Source organism: Belonocnema kinseyi, chromosome 6, assembly GCF_010883055.1.
Source record: "Belonocnema kinseyi isolate 2016_QV_RU_SX_M_011 chromosome 6, B_treatae_v1, whole genome shotgun sequence".
NCBI lineage: Eukaryota > Metazoa > Arthropoda > Insecta > Hymenoptera > Cynipidae > Belonocnema > Belonocnema kinseyi.
Genome location: NC_046662.1, coordinates 79,455,257 through 79,473,915, shown reverse-complemented (window position 1 = coordinate 79,473,915; position 18,659 = coordinate 79,455,257). Strand labels below are relative to the sequence as shown.

The 18,659-nt window shown below is 29.6% G+C and overlaps 1 protein-coding gene across 4 annotated transcripts in view; it reads left to right on the top strand.

Moving 5' to 3' along the window:
- The window catches only part of LOC117175195 (glucose dehydrogenase [FAD, quinone]-like), a 148,796-nt gene extending 136,025 nt beyond the window's left edge, over window positions 1-12,771 (top strand). For all 4 annotated transcript variants that reach the window (XM_033364825.1, XM_033364826.1, XM_033364828.1 and 1 more), the window contains exons 2-5: window positions 5,596-5,674; window positions 5,879-6,550; window positions 11,309-11,813; window positions 11,910-12,771. In XM_033364825.1, coding sequence (XP_033220716.1) covers window positions 5,596-5,674; window positions 5,879-6,550; window positions 11,309-11,813; window positions 11,910-12,619 — 1,966 coding nt within the window. In that variant the 3' untranslated portion in view covers window positions 12,620-12,771. The remainder of the gene's footprint in view (window positions 1-5,595; window positions 5,675-5,878; window positions 6,551-11,308; window positions 11,814-11,909) is intronic.
- The last annotated feature ends 5,888 nt before the right edge of the window (window positions 12,772-18,659 follow it).

Here is an 18,659-nt window from a genome sequence, read left to right as displayed (position 1 = left end):
CCATCCACACACTACTCCTTTCCCCTGCCGAGTGAGTCACGCCTACCCCGAAAGGGAAATGGCTTAATGGTGTAATAATAATAATAATAATAATAATAATTATAGCATTTTCAAAATTTCTAGTATCAATCGAAAATAGAAATTTGAAGCCAAACAACGTACGATATCAAAACAAGTCAAGTAAAGGAAAACATTTCTGTTTAAAAGCCTTACAAGATTATCACAGAAACTTTTTGGATTTTCTTGTAAAATCGAAAATTCTAATTTTTATTTCACAAAAAATCAGGAGATATAAAAATCCCACTTTGTGGTCAAACTATGGAGGACACGAAATAAGATGAATCAGTAAAAATTGGAATCTTAAAAAAGATCTACAAATTTTTTAACAATCACTTCTTGATACGACGCGTAACTTTTGTTTTATTTACCAAAAATAACATTGAAAATCTAAAAAAAAACTTTCTGAAGAAATGATACAAGTTACGAAAAAAAAAGATTAAACAAAAATTGTTTACCCGCAAAGAGTTACAAATTTCTGTTCATTTCTTACATTCTTATTATTTATGATGAAGAAAGTATTAGAATTGCCCGAAATTTGACACCACAACATACAAATTTTGAACCAAATGACGCAAAATACGATAAAAAGTCTCAAAGAGAAATTATAAGTTTTGAAAAATCCTACAAAATTTCTTTAAACCACTTTTCGATAGGACTCGTAATTTTGTGTTATCGTAAGTAATATATACAGAAAATCGAAAATTTCAATATTACGCTAAAAGACGCGAGATACATAAAAAATCAAATGGAAAACTTGGAAGATATTTTGCTTTATCTATAAAAAATAATATGAAAACCAAATTCCTATAATTATCATAACAACGCGATATAGAGAAAAATGTTTAAAAAAAGAATTGTATTTTTTTAATTTATTTTAAGTTGATTCAGAAAATATAAATTTACAAGTGTCTGTCAAAAAATGAGTGCGCAGCGCGAGTTTCACGATCATATTGTGTACCTCAAAGCATACAGATCTTTGAGAAACTTAATCTTTAACTATACACTTATTTGAGTAGAAAATTCAGAATATGAACACGCATATAAATACTGCGATCTAAAGAGATTTTTTTGATAAAGTTTCATTCAAGCATTCTAAATGCAATGAATAATGATCTGAGCGCGAATCACGGAAATCAACAGACACGCGCCCTAGACGCGCTCAAACTTGCGAGCCACGGGCACAGCGCACGATGAGAATGTGCCCGCGACAACAAATAATTAATTTACGGACTATTTTATTACAAACTAACAATTAAGAGATAAATGTTTTTGAAACTTTGCAATAATTTCTAACCTTTTAGCTTAAATTGAGAAATGTAAGGCAAAATATTTATATATTCTGATCAACCACTCGAGTAAAATTTAAAAATACATTTTTTCAATTTTAAAATTATGGGGTTCTCAATCCTAAAAATCGGGACATAATTGACACACATAGTAAGATACATAAATTTCTATAAAATATTATTTTAAAACATTTTAAAAAATTTTATCATACAATTTTATCGTTTAATTATAATTTATTTAATTCATAATTAATCACACAAACATACAAATTTACTAATTATTGTTTACTTAAATTAATAATAGTGAGGGAGTCGGCATTCGTATAAAATTTAACTCTACATCTAAAAACTCCAAATCGCTAATTCTACATGCGAGAACGCTATACGATCATATTTATTTAAAAAATTGATTATTTTAAATTTCAATTTAATATATTTATCAATTAAAACTTTTAATGTCTCCAAATGTATAGTTTCATGTAATCGAATGTCCACTGCCTTTTTTCAAAACAACAAAATATTATTATTCATAGACAGTAAATTTTAATTGTAAAATGTCTCATTTTTTTCATAAAAAATGTAGCAGCTAAAAATATTTATTACTATACAATTACATTTTAATTCAATTTAAAAGTACATCTTATGCACCTACATATTTTCATGATGCAAAATTTATTCAAATAATCGATTCATTAATTGAAAATAATAACTCAAAATTCTCAATATAAAATTTCTATTTTATATTTTTAAGTATTTACCGACTTAGTATCGGCTATTGGATGGACTTGTTGGACGGGTGAAGATTGCAGGGGCAAAGTAGTTGGTGGGCGTGATCTTCGGGTTGAGAGGCATGGGGGGATCGGGCAATTTTCGCCGGGAGCGCCGTCTACAAATAGTTCCTCGAACTATACACGTGTCGCATCTAGGCTTATAATATCTTTGCTACAGAGTCCCTAGAGAAGACCAATTATTTTGTGCATGCGCAGATCGGTTTAGCCTCTAAGGTCAGGTTAGGATTTTTTCTTATCAGTTTGAATTGTTCCGCCGCTATTTTTGAAACATTACAATGTTTCACGAAACCCCCAATGTTTCATCAAACTTTTCATCAGGCTAAAGTTTCCCGAAACTTAACATCCCTACTCATCGTGAAAAACAAATTTTTGTTTTTACTATACAATTGTATTTACCTTATTTTTCATGGATGACACTAGCAACTGCAAGATTAGATAACTTTAAACTTCCGCAGAAAATCTAGTGGAAAGTTCTCGAACGAACAGGCATCAATTTCGATGCAGACGGTCACGGCTTAGTTTTTATGTCCCGGTTTTGGTGGTTTGAATGTCATGTAGGTTTTGTCTAACTCAAGATTTGGATATTATATCACGCCAAGTACAATTTTTATTCCAAAATACTAATAGTTACTGGTAAATGGGAGGAAATTAAAAGTTAGGTGTTCATTACTATAACTTACCTGCTGTCAACATCTATTTCACCCAAATAATGCCCGACAAAATTATCTTGACAAGTGACTGACAGTTTGTAAACGACACTTCACGTTGCTCTGGATGAGAAAAAACAGTGTCTAAATGATGCTTTTCCTCTAGATTCTCCGTATGAACCTGTGTGGCTCAAATTTGTTGCAACTCACTTGAACACCGATTTCGATGTACATTGAAGGATCGGAGATTTTCTGTACTTTAGTCATATATACATACTAATATAAAACACTTATTATTTAACTAATGTTATTCTGATTCTTTTCTTTCAGCATTGATCGTAGAAGAAACTGCAATTCTTCTATTCAATTCAAATACCCCATAGCTCATTTTATTCGTCTAAAGATAATTTCTGTAAACTCTATTTGGCCTTATTCCATTACGGTTTTGTATCTCCAATTTATATGGATTATAAAGTTATTCTAATGAATAAATATTTTCTGGAACCGTCACCAAGTTATTTTTATATTCATTTTCACGATATTTAAACGCTAATTATTCCTATACTTCTTCTCATAGTCCCTGACGATTGTCTTTAAAAATGTTAATTGCAGCTTTCTTCTGCAATTAAAATGCAGACGTAAGGGCCAAGTATATATTTTAATGAAGAAAATTAACTGGAATAATTTGTTTCTACAGCAAGCTTTAAAGTACATCTCCTACATCTTTTCATGAATTGATTTATATTAAAGATCCAAAAGAATATTTCAATCAATTTTTTGAAATATCCTAGCCTAAGTTTCTTTTTTATGCTGTTACATTATATGTGCCACAATAAAATATTTCGGAATTTAACAATGTTTTATTATTTTTCAATACTTTTTTTACAATCCTGACAGGTTATTTGTACCAGAAATATTTTTATTTAAGGATATTTATGTATCAATTTTAACTTTTTTTAAACGCTTCATTTTTTTGGCTCAAAATAATGAAATGATAGTTATAATTTTTTCACGAACAACAAATTTATTCAAATAAAATAAAATGATGGAATCCATTGAAATATGAGAAATAATTATAAATTCCATGAACCTACATTAGATTAAAATTATTTAATAAACTTCTCTAAGTAAACCGTTAAAATAAAACGCACGCGCGCGAATCACACACTGAGGTCCCTGTATTTCTATATTCTAATATTATAAATGTAACAAATTTAAAAAATCCTCATTTCTAATTTTTCAATAATAGAAGTTCTAAAAGTGTTTTAAATAAGTCAAATAATTTAAGAAATTATTAATTCTAGTCGCTCAGATATATTTTATTTTAATCTCTATCTTTCTTAATTCTAATATTTTTATTTTGACAATATATTTTTTACATCACGTATATTTAGAAATTTCAAACAGTAATTTTTTTAAACGCTGTAATCAAAAATTTTTGATACTTGCAAAATTTACGTCCACAAATGGCAATTCAGAAATTGTTGAATTTAACATATCTAGAAATTTTATAATATTAAGTTTCTTCACTTAAGGCAAAGTAAGAAAAAGGGGTATTTTTGAAAGTTAGTAAATTTCTTGCATTGATGATTATTAATGAATGGCTGGATAAATAAATTTTTTATTAATTATTAATTAATTATCAATTACTTATTAATTAATTCTATTAATTACTTTGTTTATCTATTAATTAATTAAATTTGTATTCAAACTTAGATTTGTCAAACTCCTAGAAGCTGTTTTTTTGTAGTATTTGAACATTTTTTAAATTGTAGAACCTACTAAACTTGTGTTCGATCAAAAAATGTCATTAAGATCTGTTGTAAATCTAGTAATTTTTGTTTAAATTTTGGTCTAATATAAACATGATTATTATCATGTGTCAAACATAAATAACAATCGCTATTCAATTGTAAACAGGGGAATCTTCAATGTGAACAAACAGACTACTCTCTAAATACGAATCAGTAAAAAATTCACTGATTGAAACAGTAGTCAGAAATTTTACTGATTAATCAGTGATTTCGGAATTATTCACTAACCAGTTCAGTAACACCAGAGTAAATCATATGAAGCATAACTTCTACATTTTTAAGTTAAGCGTTACTCTTTGACTTGAGTAGCAATAAGAATTCCTTAATGAAATAAATTTTATAATTTTCGGGCTTTAAGTCTGCTAAATGAACTACGGGATAAATATACTCTTACTCGTAGAGGAAGAACTTACTTAACAGGTTTGTACGTGACAGTCCAATCTTGAAATTAAAGTAAGGTGTGAGGTTGTTTGTCATTTAAAATTATCGGAACTTTTCACATTTTTTAATATTTGATCATATTTATGGGTTTTAAGTTTTTACTATGATTCTTTGATTGAATGTACTAAAATATTATTTCATTATGATTTCTAAATTGACATGGTGCAGTGCTGTCAAAACTCAAAAGTGTTTATTTCATTGAATCAATAAGTATCCTTCACTGATTGTCAGTGACCCATTTCTAGCTACTTGAATCAGTGAAATTTCACTGGTTTAGATTTAGAGAGTATGGTATTTGATTATAGTTAATTTGGAAACTATTTAATTTGAATAGGTTAAACAAAAATATATTTAAGCTCTGAAGTTTTATTCAAATCTTAAATAATTTAGTTCCAATTCGTCAAATTTAAAAAAAGTTAAATAAATTATCATAGATCATTCTGTAAGTTTAAGAAAAAAGCTTCCGTTACTCGCAGTAGCATTTTATACTGTTGGAAATAATAATTTTATAGACATAAAACGAACAATTGCATTTACAAATATCGTATATTTATAGAGAAAACGGGAAGAAGGAGAATTTGCAAAAAGGGCAAACGCAAGAAAATAGAGAAGAGGCTACGAATTCTGTAATTAATGTAAGATATTTGTATTATTTTTCTCTAAATTTAAGACACTAGTTTTAAGGGAATTTTAAATTTTAAGTATTTCAAAGCCAAATCTTAAAGCATTTTGGTTAAAATTTTCATTTTTGAAGCTAACACATAGACACATAACTAGAATAAATTTCGAAAACAAAAGTACTTAAGACAACGTACAATAAAATGGACTTCTATTTCTAGAAAAGAATAATGGAATCCTGTTTGGGACAAACTTGTGCTGCTTTATCCAGTGGAGCAACAACCGGAACAATTTTCACACACCTTCTACAAACACTTTTGGCAGCTCAATGTGCCTTAAATTCAAATGATTTATACCCACCAGATAGAACTTCAGATGTTCTTAACGAAAATCCTGAATTTGATTTTATAATAATAGGTGCTGGAACAGCAGGTTCAGCCTTAGCTAGTAGACTATCAGAAATTGAAAAATGGAAAATTCTATTGGTCGAAGAGGGAGAAAACCCTTCTTTAAACAGCAGAATACCCGGACTTATGTTCACTTTATATAATTCGAATGAGGATTATGCTTACAAAACCGAACCGAATGAAAATTATTGCCTAGGACAAAAGGAAAAAAAATGTCTTTGGACCAAGGGCAAAGCGCTTGGTGGAAGCTCGGCTGTAAATGCAATGTTATACATACGTGGAAATGACAGAGATTATAACCAGTGGGCTGAAATGGGCAATAAGGGTTGGAGCTTTGAAGAAGTTTTGCCATATTTTCGTAAATCTGAGAGTTATAATCCGGAATTTGCTGCTAAAAATGGCCAACATTATTTTGGAACCGATGGTCCTTTGCATATTCGTAAATATAATTATTCTACTACATCTATGCCAGAAGTTGTCTTGCAGGTAATAATAATTACTCTCACTCATGATTTATTTATACTTATCATGTCAAACAAGGAACAATCAGATAACAGTTCTGAACTTACTGCTTTTTGATCTATCAAAAATTAACAATTAGAGATATTGCAATGTTTACTTCTTTAAAAAGAAACTAACACATCTTGAGATCGTATTTTGATATTCATATAAAACATCGCTAAGGATTTATTTTCTATTTTAAAGTTTCAGCAGCAACTTTACCACAGATTTTAAAATCTCGGGAAAAACCTGTGACTTTAATATAATAATGAAAATACTACTGCTCACTTTATGAAATCTTTGCTTCCTCACAGACATAAAATAAATTTTCGAAAACTAAACTTTTTTTTGGTTTTTAAATAATTTAAATTTGAAATGTTGTTAATTTAACCTAGGCTTTTATGGGAGAATAGCATTTCGTGGTTCATAATTGAAGTTTGCAAGGGACTTTAACAAATAGATCTTCTGTTAATTTCAAGAAAACATAGTATGTATATCAAAGAACGCTATTAAAAAGTTTGGAGTCAACGTGCTAACTATTTTACGAGAGATTCATTGTTCATTCTTTTCGTTTTGTCAAGATGGATTAACAGCCCAAAGTTTTTTCAGGCAAACCCGGCTGTAAATTAATGAACTTTTATCATTCAATTTTGGTTTGAATCACAATTTTTGTGATATTTTCATAATATCAATCATTTACTGTCCCTCTAAATATCATATAAAGCTCAATATTGCTACTCTTCAAAATTAACAAGTTTTTGACGATATTGTACCTAGTCTACATCCTTAACCCTGTCGTCGAGGGGTCTGTTGTTTCGACCGAGTCGAGCGCTGGCGGTAGAGTCTTCTTCAACAAGATGCAAGGTTTGCACTGCGAACCCTACACAGTACCCACCATCGCGTTGCATTAGGAAGAGAAAGAGAGACACTACACTGAAAAATTTAGTCGCTTAAAATTTAGGCGATTATTTGAAGAATCTTGGACAGAGAGAAGTCTTCAAATGTTTCAATGCCTTTGAAGAAATAATAGAAAACTATTTATGAGATGTAGAATAAAGTCTACTAATATTTAAAAACTGAGTCGCAGAAAAAAGTCGAGTAATTCTTATGTAAAATTATTTTATGAACTAAGCGATCCTCTCTAAGAAATACTCTAAAGGCTAACAATATTTGAAAGAGTTTCTCTAGAGTTTACATGATAGTCGAGGAATTTGAAAGAGATAGGATTTAAAACATAATTTTGTACATTATAGTATGAAGTTGATCAGATTTTATATTATTTTAAACGGAGTTTTAGATATCTTGCTAAAGATAATTTAAGAGACTAGAAATCAAAGAACTGAGACACCTCAGCTTACAGAACTTAGTCGACAGTCGCAGAAAACGAGAGGTGATCTGCACCACTGTTCACGTAGATAGTTCATTTCTGATCTTTTACATTTTAACTGAATTATAATTTAACTTTGTAGGCAGCAAATTTTAAATTTATATATTTCTGATCTTAGCATCTTCGAAAGGAATAACAAGTTTAGAACGTACCGTTTCTTCAATGGAACTACAATTTTTAAATTTATTACTTGAAAAACGTACAAATTTAAGAAGCATAAAAATTTGTAAGTTGAAAAAATTAGAAATTTTAAATAGAAAACATTAAAAGTATCTGTACTTAAAAATTACTTTCGTAAAATTTATGAAATTGTTTATGAACTTACCTAGTTTTTCTACTTTTAAAGGCTCGAATTTTACGAGCACTCAATTTTGATGGACTGCAGATTTGAAATCTTTTCATTCTCAAAGCTCAAAATTTGAATAAAAAATTTTAAAGCTTAGTAAATGTAACAAATTTTTTTAGCAAAACAAACAATAAAATTATTTATTTAAAAATATTAATTCTTTTCAAAGGATTTTTGTCAAAAATCTGGGTTGTTCGGAAAGTAATTTCTCTCAAATGTTTTAAATCCTTTAAAATCTTTTGAATTATCTAGACCTTTTTTTAAAGATTTCTAAAGTACTTTGGGATTTTTTTAAATAATGCTTCCAACATTTTTTTTATCCGTTGAAATTCCTATAAATTAAAAAAATTAATTAAAAATTCCTTGAAATCTTTTAAAAGATCCTGAAATATTTAAAATCCTTAAAAATCTTCTGAAATCTCTTGCAGTTTTTTAAAACTTCAGATTGAAATTTAGAAAATAGAACATTTTCAAAACGTTAAATATTGAAATTATTGTAAATTAAAGTTTTGAAAATGGGATCAATACAAAGTGGACAATCTGTAAATGAAATTATTTTCAGACTGAAATTTAGAAAACAATTTTTGTATATAATTATGAAATTATATATCTTCTTTTTGAAAAACATACTTTTTAATTTTGAACGCCTTCAATTTATTAATGATTACTAATTTTTTGTGAATAGACTTCCAAGTATGCAATTCAAAATTTATAGACTTGAATCCCATCGATTTAAAAATTTATTACATTTCATAGTTGAAAATTTTTGAATATTAAATTTCGAAAGCTTTGCATTTTTATTGATCCCATTTTCAAAACTCTAATCTACAAAAATTTCAGTATGTAACGTTTTGAAATTGTTCTCTTTTCTAAATTTCAATTTGAAGGTTTACAAAATTTCAAGAGATTTCAATAGATTTTCACGGATTTTAAATATTTGAGGATGTTTTAAAAGATTTTAAATATTTCAGGGTATTTTTAAAATTTCAAGGAATTTTCAAGAGCTTCACAAAATGTTAAGAAATATCAAAAGATTTTTAGGAATTTTAAATATTTGAGGATGTTTTAAAAGATGTCAAGGAATTTTTAATTTATTTTCATTATCGACAGGAATTTCAAAGAATTAAGAAATTTTGGAAGGATTATTTAAAAAAATTCAAAGTTCTTTAGAAATATTAAAAAAATGTTTTAGGTATTTCAAAAGATTTGAAAAATTTGAAAGAATTTGTAAAGATTCCAAGGAATTTTAGATTGATTAAAGTAATTTAATATGAGATTTTAAACGATTTGATATATTTCAGTATATTTTAACAGATTCCAAGGAATTTTCATCTTATTTTTATAATTTTAAGGGATTTTTGAATTATTAAAAAAAAAACATTATTCCTTCCTCATTGGGGATAGAAATACATTAATGGCTTATAAAATACTAAGCTATTCATATTCAGGAGACATTTTTTGGACTATTTGTACAGGATTGATCTCGGGGACCTATTAGAGCATACCAAAGTATTAGTGGCGACTTGTTTATAGTGGCGTCTAGACTAACTAGATCAGTCTTCACACATTCTACGAATGTTGTAAATCCTCAAGACAAAAATATTGAGTCGCTCTGGTCCAAGATTAAACGGGATCTGCGTAGGCGACTCGGGAAAATGTCAGTTGAGAATACTGAACATTACCTGATTGAATCTGTTTGAAGAAACACATACACCTCCAACAAAGAATTGTTTCTCAGTATTTTAGAAGCAATGAAGTATTTCTATCCCGAATGAGGAGTTTCAGTTTCCACAAGTGATGAATTTTCAACCAAACTATGCAATGTTCAATCAAGAAAGATGACGGGGCCCCTTAACATGTAGTCCTGCACTGTATTTCCTTCCCTTCCCTTTTCCTAGTGTCCCTCTTTCTCTTTCTAGTGTATCGCGATGGTGCGTACTGTCTAGGGCTCGCAGTGCGAACGCGAAACTTGCATCTTATTTAATAAAATCAGAGACAATAAGAAGGTTAATCAATGTGACTTTTTGCTACAAAGTACTTTTTAAGCTAACAGTGATGTTATAAATTTAATAATAAATAAGTTTTCTTTGTATATAAAGAACGTGAACAATTTTTTGAAAATTAAAAAATCGCTATTAAGGTTCTTCAGTGGGTTATTCGATGCATCTCAAAGACGCTGGCAAATGCACCATAAACATATACTTATGTGTTCCGCATATTAAAAAACTTGTTCGGCAATAAATCAGGTTTTAACGCGTTTCGAAAACACAAACAAATATCTCAGACATACGTCTGTAGTATTCCTAATATCAGCAAAGTTTTTATTATATAAATAACATACAAAATTGTTTCGAACGTTATAAATGGGAACTAGTAAGTTATAAAAGTTTAAAAAATAAATCGATCGCTGCGTATGGAAGACGCGAACAAATACACTAGATATAGTATTGTTGTATTTCGAATATCAAAAACGTTTTTCTTATATTAACAAGTTCACTTTTTTTCGAATCTCTAAAAACCGAAAAAAAGAAACTTTACTGATTAGATTAAGGAATGATGATTTATCTTCTCTTTTTTATCCGTGGAATAAAGCTTATTATTGATTAAAATATAGAGTGAAACTATTTTATTTTGCAATTTCTTCCAGATACTTTGATCTTTATTTCCATAGTTATATTTCCACAATGCGGTTATAACGCAGTTTTATTTACTTGGTGGAAATTATTGCCGTTAGTTTCGATATGATCTGTTAGTGTATTTTTTTCTTATTACTTTTATGCTATAATATGCAGCAATTATGCTGGGATACATTAATGCATATATAGATTCAAACATTTATTATCGAATTTATAGAATCACTCTTCGGTTCAATAGTGATGCTACAAATGCTAAGAGATATAAATTTGAATCAATAAAATATCTGCCGTTTAACAAAATTTATTGATTAAATTTTATATTTTATTGAGGATATAATATTTTGTCTCAGTTAACAATTCGAAAAAAATTGCAGGCAGTCAGAGAAACTGGAATTCCAATTCTCGAAACTTTTAATGGAGGACATTACATTGGTTACGGAAATGCTGACGGAACAATCGACAATGGATTACGACGAAGTGTGGGAGAAGCTTATCTATCTTTAGCAAAAAACAGGAAAAATTTATATGTTTTAAAATCCACAAAGGCAGAAAAAATATTAATGTCAGGAAAAACAGCAATAGGTGCTCGCTTGAGGTTGAAAAATGGCAAAATATTGGACGTAAAAGCTTCAAAAGAGGTGATTTTGTCAGCTGGTAGTATTGCGACTCCACAAATATTGATGCTTTCCGGAATTGGTCCACGAGACCATCTTAAAGAAATTGGGATTAAAACTTTGGTTGACTTGCCAGTGGGAAAGCATTTGGAAGATCATACGATGGGTTATGCGGTACAAATGGCTTTTGTTAATAAAACAGGTCAACCTGTGAAGCCTACTTATATTTTGGACGAAGCTTATAAATTTTTAATTGACAGAAGTGGTGAGTTTAGTAAAATATTCATATCTTAAGTTCTTTGCATTCCTTCAAAAACAAAATACAAATGTTCACCTATAATTTCATACAAAAAAATTCTAGGTGATTTATCATCGACTGGTGGAGCTGATCTACTCGGCTTTGTAAACGTGCATGATCCAAGCTCAAAGTACCCAGATATTCAGTTTCATCACTTTCATGTTCAAAAGGGACAAATGCCCCAAATGGAAAGTGTAATTAAGGCATTTCACATGTCTGATGAAATAGCCTCTGAATTAAGGAAACTCATAGCAGCTCAAGATATCTTTTACATATTACCAACCCTTTTAAATCCTAAAAGTTTAGGAGAAATAAAATTGCAAAGTGCAGACCCTAAAGAGAATGTGAAAATAATTTCTAATCAATTTTCGCATCCTTATGACATGGAGACAATGGTCAAATCGATTGAATTTTTACGTAACTTAGTGAAAACAGAAGCATTTAAGAAACATGGATTGAAATTAAATATTTTTAATATTCCTGGATGCAAAAACACGAAACCTGATTCGAAAGAATATTGGGAATGCAATTTTCGTCATACTGGAACGACTATTTTTCATCCAGTCGGAACTGCAAAAATGGGACCTGAAAACGATCCAGAAGCTGTTGTGGATCCAAGACTCAAGGTTCATGGGGTTTTAAAACTTAGGGTGATTGATGCTTCAATTATGCCAAAAATTACTAGTGGAAATACGAACTCTCCCACTTTAATGATTTCTGAAAAAGGCGCTGATATGATCAAGGAAGATTGGATAGAAAAAGACGAATTGTGATATTATATAAATAAGTTCTAAAACTAGAGATCTCTTTTTTTCAGTATCGTTTTGTGCGGGCTCTGTTTTTAAATAAAATAACCTCATGCTGTTATTTTTAATATATGACAAATGAACAAGGGTTCCCATCAGTGGTCTCATTTTAGTTCAACTCAAAACTGTTTTTCTGAGTCTTATTTTAACACCTGAAATTTGCCCTGAAATAATACTAAATAATGTATAATTTTTATAAGAATGATATATAGTTACATCTGTATTGGCGCATGCCAAATTAAAAAAAAATTTTTACCTTTAAACCACTCTAAATCATGAAAATATAAAAAAGTATTTCTTGAATCAAAAAACACAGCGTTCTTGACGCAGAAGTGCTAACACAATATTTAAAAATTAAATTCAACTTGATATTAAATATAAATTATCTGTAAAAATTAAAAATTAATATAATTTTTTTCAAAGTTTCACAATATTCCTTTATATCTAGTGCCGGCAATGAATATACGAAGTGTAAAACAATGTCAGCTAGACTAATTTCTGACTATTTGGTTTTGTTGACTCTAATAAATGAAAAAGACAATAATCATGCAATCTTTCTGAAAAATTAAAATAAAGAATAAGGTATAAACGTAAATTTTTTTTTCTTGTGTGTATTTCCATATTTTCGGAATCAAAATATTTTTGATCTTAAATGACATTCAATTTTAGAAATAAAAAAGTAAGTGGTGAGAAATATTACTTAAAAACCTATATAAGAAAGAAATCACTATGAATTTTCTTCAATGCAGATTCTATTTGCTGAAGATCAAACGAAATATCATGATTTGGCTCACAAAAATGTATCCTGTTTATTTAAAGAACTTTTAGATGTAAAATATTCCTAATTTGACGTCTGGGAGTGCTCGAGCGTAAGAATCTCAACTTTACAAAGAAATCATTTCCATCTCACTTTTTCTTCTAGATGACAATAAAGAAACTAAAAAAGTGATTTTTTTAAATTAAAAAAATTTGAATGCAGCGTATTATTTCAAAAGATCAGATTTAATTTTGATTTTCAACAACAAAATAATTCAAAATGAAAAAAATCTTTATCGCAATCTTAAAGAACAAGAATGGAGCTTTTAAATTAACTATGAGAAGAGTCCATTCGGATCAGCCTGAAAGCAGTTACTCTAGCGTGAAAATGAAAAAGCACCTGAAAAAGTGCAGAAATGTAGGTCCCTACGTATACTGAAAACCGTTTAATAAATGAACCTTTAGTTTAGTAAATTATTATAGGTCCATTATGATTATAATTCAGTCAAGTTTTAACCTGATAAAAAATAATGATTTTGGGTGAAAGCACTTGACGTATTCTGCCCCATAAATATATATGGATAAAAGTATAAAAAAGCAATGACAGATTGTCTCAAGCACTCATTTCTTTTAAATGATGAACCTTTATGAAGCAGAAACATGTTGATATCCATATTTGATTGACTATTAAAAAAAAACTAAATGATAGTTATATAATAATATAAATGTATTACAAGAAAATAAATATATTATAACAATGTAAAGATAATATAATAATTTAAATATAATATAATAATATAAATATAATATAATTTTTTTCGGATTGTTAATCCAGTTCGAATATATAAACCTATTTCCGTATCATACAGGTCCAATTTTATGAACTCTTTTTATACTTTTTTTCTCCATACTTATCTGTAATAGTGCCAAAACAATATGAAACTTTTCTTATAGACTATTATTTAAAAATATTATGAAATGTGAAAGATAATATGATGATGGAATCGACCCGATTGCGAAATGTTGTAGTAAAATGCTTAATTAATAGTCTGGAAAAATGAAAAAAATTAAGGATTTCCGTTTAGAATTCTATTTTTAAAACAATTTAAAAGAAAATTACATCAAATTACATAATGCTAATTGTTATAATATTACATATGCTTAATGAAGACATTTGTCGTCTAACTTCAAGAAACATATTTTCGAAATTGAGTATGGGGAACAAACATCTACTTTTCAAATTAAAAAGGGGTTTTTAATTTTTAAGGATGAATTTCAATAAAAAGCAATTCATAAATTTTTGGAATTATTTTCATATGAAATCAAAAACATGCAAAATGCATATTGCTCTCTCTGTTATAGAGGCAATATATATGTTTAAAAGACTTGCTGGTTCTTCTATTAATGTAAAAGTACTTCTGATAACAAATTTATTCTTTTTTTCGGCATGATTCAAGGTGGTTTGAATGCCCAGAGGGCCGATTAAATTTTCTTAATACCTGAAAAAATTTGAAAATTAATTTGTCACTAATTGCCTAAAATTAGAGGTGAGACAAGTTATTTCTCATATTTAAATTGAAAAAACACACTATTATTCCGAACTTTAAAGCCAAAATTTATGAAGCCTAAATTACTTCTTAAATATTTTACCTGATTGCAAAAAAAATTGTAAAAGAAAAATTATGTTACGGCAATTTCAATCTTGAAATAACTATTTTACGTAAAACTTTAAATATTCTCTAAGCGTTGCTGCATAATATAAATTGTTGAAGCAAATTTTATTCATTCTTCCAAGAAAAAAATTCTTCAAGTTATGAATGAATATTATAAATTGATAAACAATTTTTATTATTGTATTTTATTATTATATGTTTTACTTATCATTGTTAATAATGATTATAAACAAATCAACTACTACGAAAAGTTGGCTCTATACATTTGAAAAGTGCAGAGATAATTCATCACAAAATGGAAAGTAGATTAACAAGAAAATATTAAAATTCGCAATTTAAATTACATTGAGATGCCGCTTTACCGAAACCTGATATACTGGATAAGGTCTATTTAAGGTTTTATCTCGTAATAATTAATCAAATTTGTTCAAACAATCTATATAAATCATCATCCCTTACAGAATATTTACAGCTTCATCTAAAATAGTTTGATTTTTAACTGAAAACGTCGTAGCAGAATCTTTCTTTTACAATTTTTTTTGGAGATCAGTTGGGATATTTAATCAGTAATTTATTTCATAATTTTTTACTTTAAAAGTGTGAATATTAATGTATTTTTTCAATTTAAATATAAGAAGTAACATTAATTTCCTAATTTCATAAATCCTCCCGAAAAGCCCGGTTAAGCGAGACCCCACTGTACGTTCCGGAAAATGTTTGGATTGCTGATTTAATTATTGACCATGGTTGACCATCGGTATCTCAGATATTGGCTCAGAGAATTAAGGTCATCAACAGAAAATGGGCATACAAGCCTGCTGGGACCAAGTGGCACCTGGGAAATATTTTATATTCGTCATACTCAAGTAAATATTAGATTTAATATTTTCTGTAATCTTAGCTTTCATTTCGAGTATAATTTTGGCAGTGTTACACATCTATTAAAACTCAAGTTTACATATTTCGCGAATTAAATTTTAAACTGACTCTACATTTATTTTGGTGAATGTTTTTTGTTTAAATGATCATAATATTGCATACTTTTCTAATTCAGTTATAATGTGTGGCCGATTATGCGATGAATGACACGACCTCAATAATTATATGTATATATGAAGAATAAATTCAATGAGAAGCTAAAAACCTTCACATCATCACAAAACGAAAATCTCATCTTGTCTAGCGATAAATACGATTAGATCATTGAACAAGTGAACGAAGAGAAAGCTCAAAAGAAGTATTTTTTGGATTACAGGCGCATTAAACGCTATAGTAAAATGCAACATGTAACATGTCAGAAGAGGCGAAAACTTTTTAAAAAATCGCAGTCATCAAGCCTCTATTATTAGAAGAAATCACTGCCAGAGGACAAGTGTATTTGATTTACATGCAAACTTGCAAAGATGGGGAATATAAATACATTCTTAATTATCAAGAACATTTAAACAAATTTGTCATTCTAAGGGCCCTCAAATTAGAAACAGATGAAAAAGTAACACGCACGCTACTAGATATATTTTGAATATTTGGGACTCCTTCAGTTCTTCATTCTGATAAATAGACGTAAATTTGCTAATAAAGTCACTCAAAGAAATTTCCACTTTTGACAAAAGGATGTTTCTTTACTTAAATGGAATTTCCTCAAAAATTTAAGGTTGACAGGATTTTGATTTGTCTCAACAGGCATCCTTTTGCACCAAGAATTTTCCTAATGTGACTAACTTCACCTAATCTTGCAGCCAAATAATTCTATTTGTCTAAAAACTATATTCTCATCTTTGAAAACAAAAATGGAATTAAAAATGATTAACAGAAAAGCAAGTACTCACAAAGTCAGGGAAGTGTCGAGAGGGCAAATCAGGACGTTTTAAACATGCTTACAGTTCGGATGGAAGATAATAAGACGACCTACTGGAGTGGAAACATAAGAGTTCTGCACGAGGTTAGAGAGAGCTTTTCATAAATTTATTGTGCTTGCCTAGTACACTCTAAAACCTCTATCACGAGAAATCGAGCATAACACGAGCCTGAGGAGAGGGAGTGCACGTAGAAGATAAAACAGAGTACGAAAGGAGCTTGGAGGGAGCTGGGAGCGATATCAATAAAAATTCAATTAATATATAAAGTAAAACAATTCTGAAAATTTTAAAAGCCTTCTTAAGAGTAATAAACATAGTAATGACATAGACTGTCTAAGGTCCTGGCCTCGACAAACGCCCAAACGGAAGAGTGTTCCACTGAGGAGGAAACCTCAACCCCGGGCGCCTGCACTCCATCGACTCCGAGCGAAACTTTTGTTAGTACTGGTACGAGTAACCATTTTTTATTAACATTTTTAATTACGTCTAAGCAACTTTTCTTATTTTTGTTTCCACAGTTTAACACAATGGAAAAACCTATAACTTGTGGCATCCGATAGAGAATCACAGCGTGCCAATTTTTTCGGCATTCAGTGGTGAATCCATAGAGGATGAATATAACATTACAAGCGTTTAAAGTCATGTTGCAAGTGTATTTAAAAATCATATAGATTTGTCAAACAAACAGTTACCTTACAAAAATTTAGCATTGCGTTTTTTATGTCATTTATTAAAATTAAAATAAATTCGGTTTATCAAATAAACCGAGGTTTTGGAGAGCATGGGAGGAGGATTTAGGGGGCATGCAGGGAGGATTTGAAGAGCATGCGGGGAGGATATAAAGAGCATTTGGGGTGGATTTAAAGAGTATGGGAAGAGGACTATGAGAGAACAAGGCGAGGATTTGAAGAGCATGAGGCTAGGCTTTAGCGAGGTAACAGCGAGGATGAAGGGAGCACATACAGAGGTTGTGAAAAGCACTAGGAGAGGTTTCTGCGAATATATCAATTCTTCAACAAGTCCTTGTTTTTCCTCGAAAACGCTAGAAAATTGCGAATTCGGAAATAAGTATGCTTCTGCGAACATTAAAGAGGCTTTAGCGAGCACTTGTGATACATTGACTAGTTTTTTGAAACCTCGCTACGTGCACACTCAATACTCTAAAATCATCGCCGCGCACTCGGTTTGACGGAGCACTAGGAGAGCACGGAGAGAGTTTTAGGATATTGCCTCGGGATGTTAAAACTTTAATAGGGAATATTTTTTAAATTAATAAATCTGCCCACCTCGCGGTTACATTTTCATCGCGCGTTGAGCGTGCGGCTCGCAAGTTTGAGCGCGCTTAGACGCGCCACTGTTGAATCTCGCGCTTCGCGCTCGATAATGGGTTACCTGGCGCTTCGCGCTTGCATATTTATTATTTGCATTTGGAATGCTGGAATAAAACTCCATTAAAAAAATCTTTTTTAGATGAAAGTATTTTTATGCGTCTTGATATTTCCGACAGACATTTGTAAACAGGGTTTATTGAATCTTTTTTCTCGTAACTTTCGTCGTTTTTCCACACATTTTTTATTTTTTTTTTTTTTATTTTCAATACTATTTCTCATGTATAAAACAAAAATTACGTGTCCTATCATGAAGTGATTCTTGACAAAATTGTAGATCTTTTTTGGGATAAAAATTTTGATTAATTCATATTTTTTCGTATCCTACACA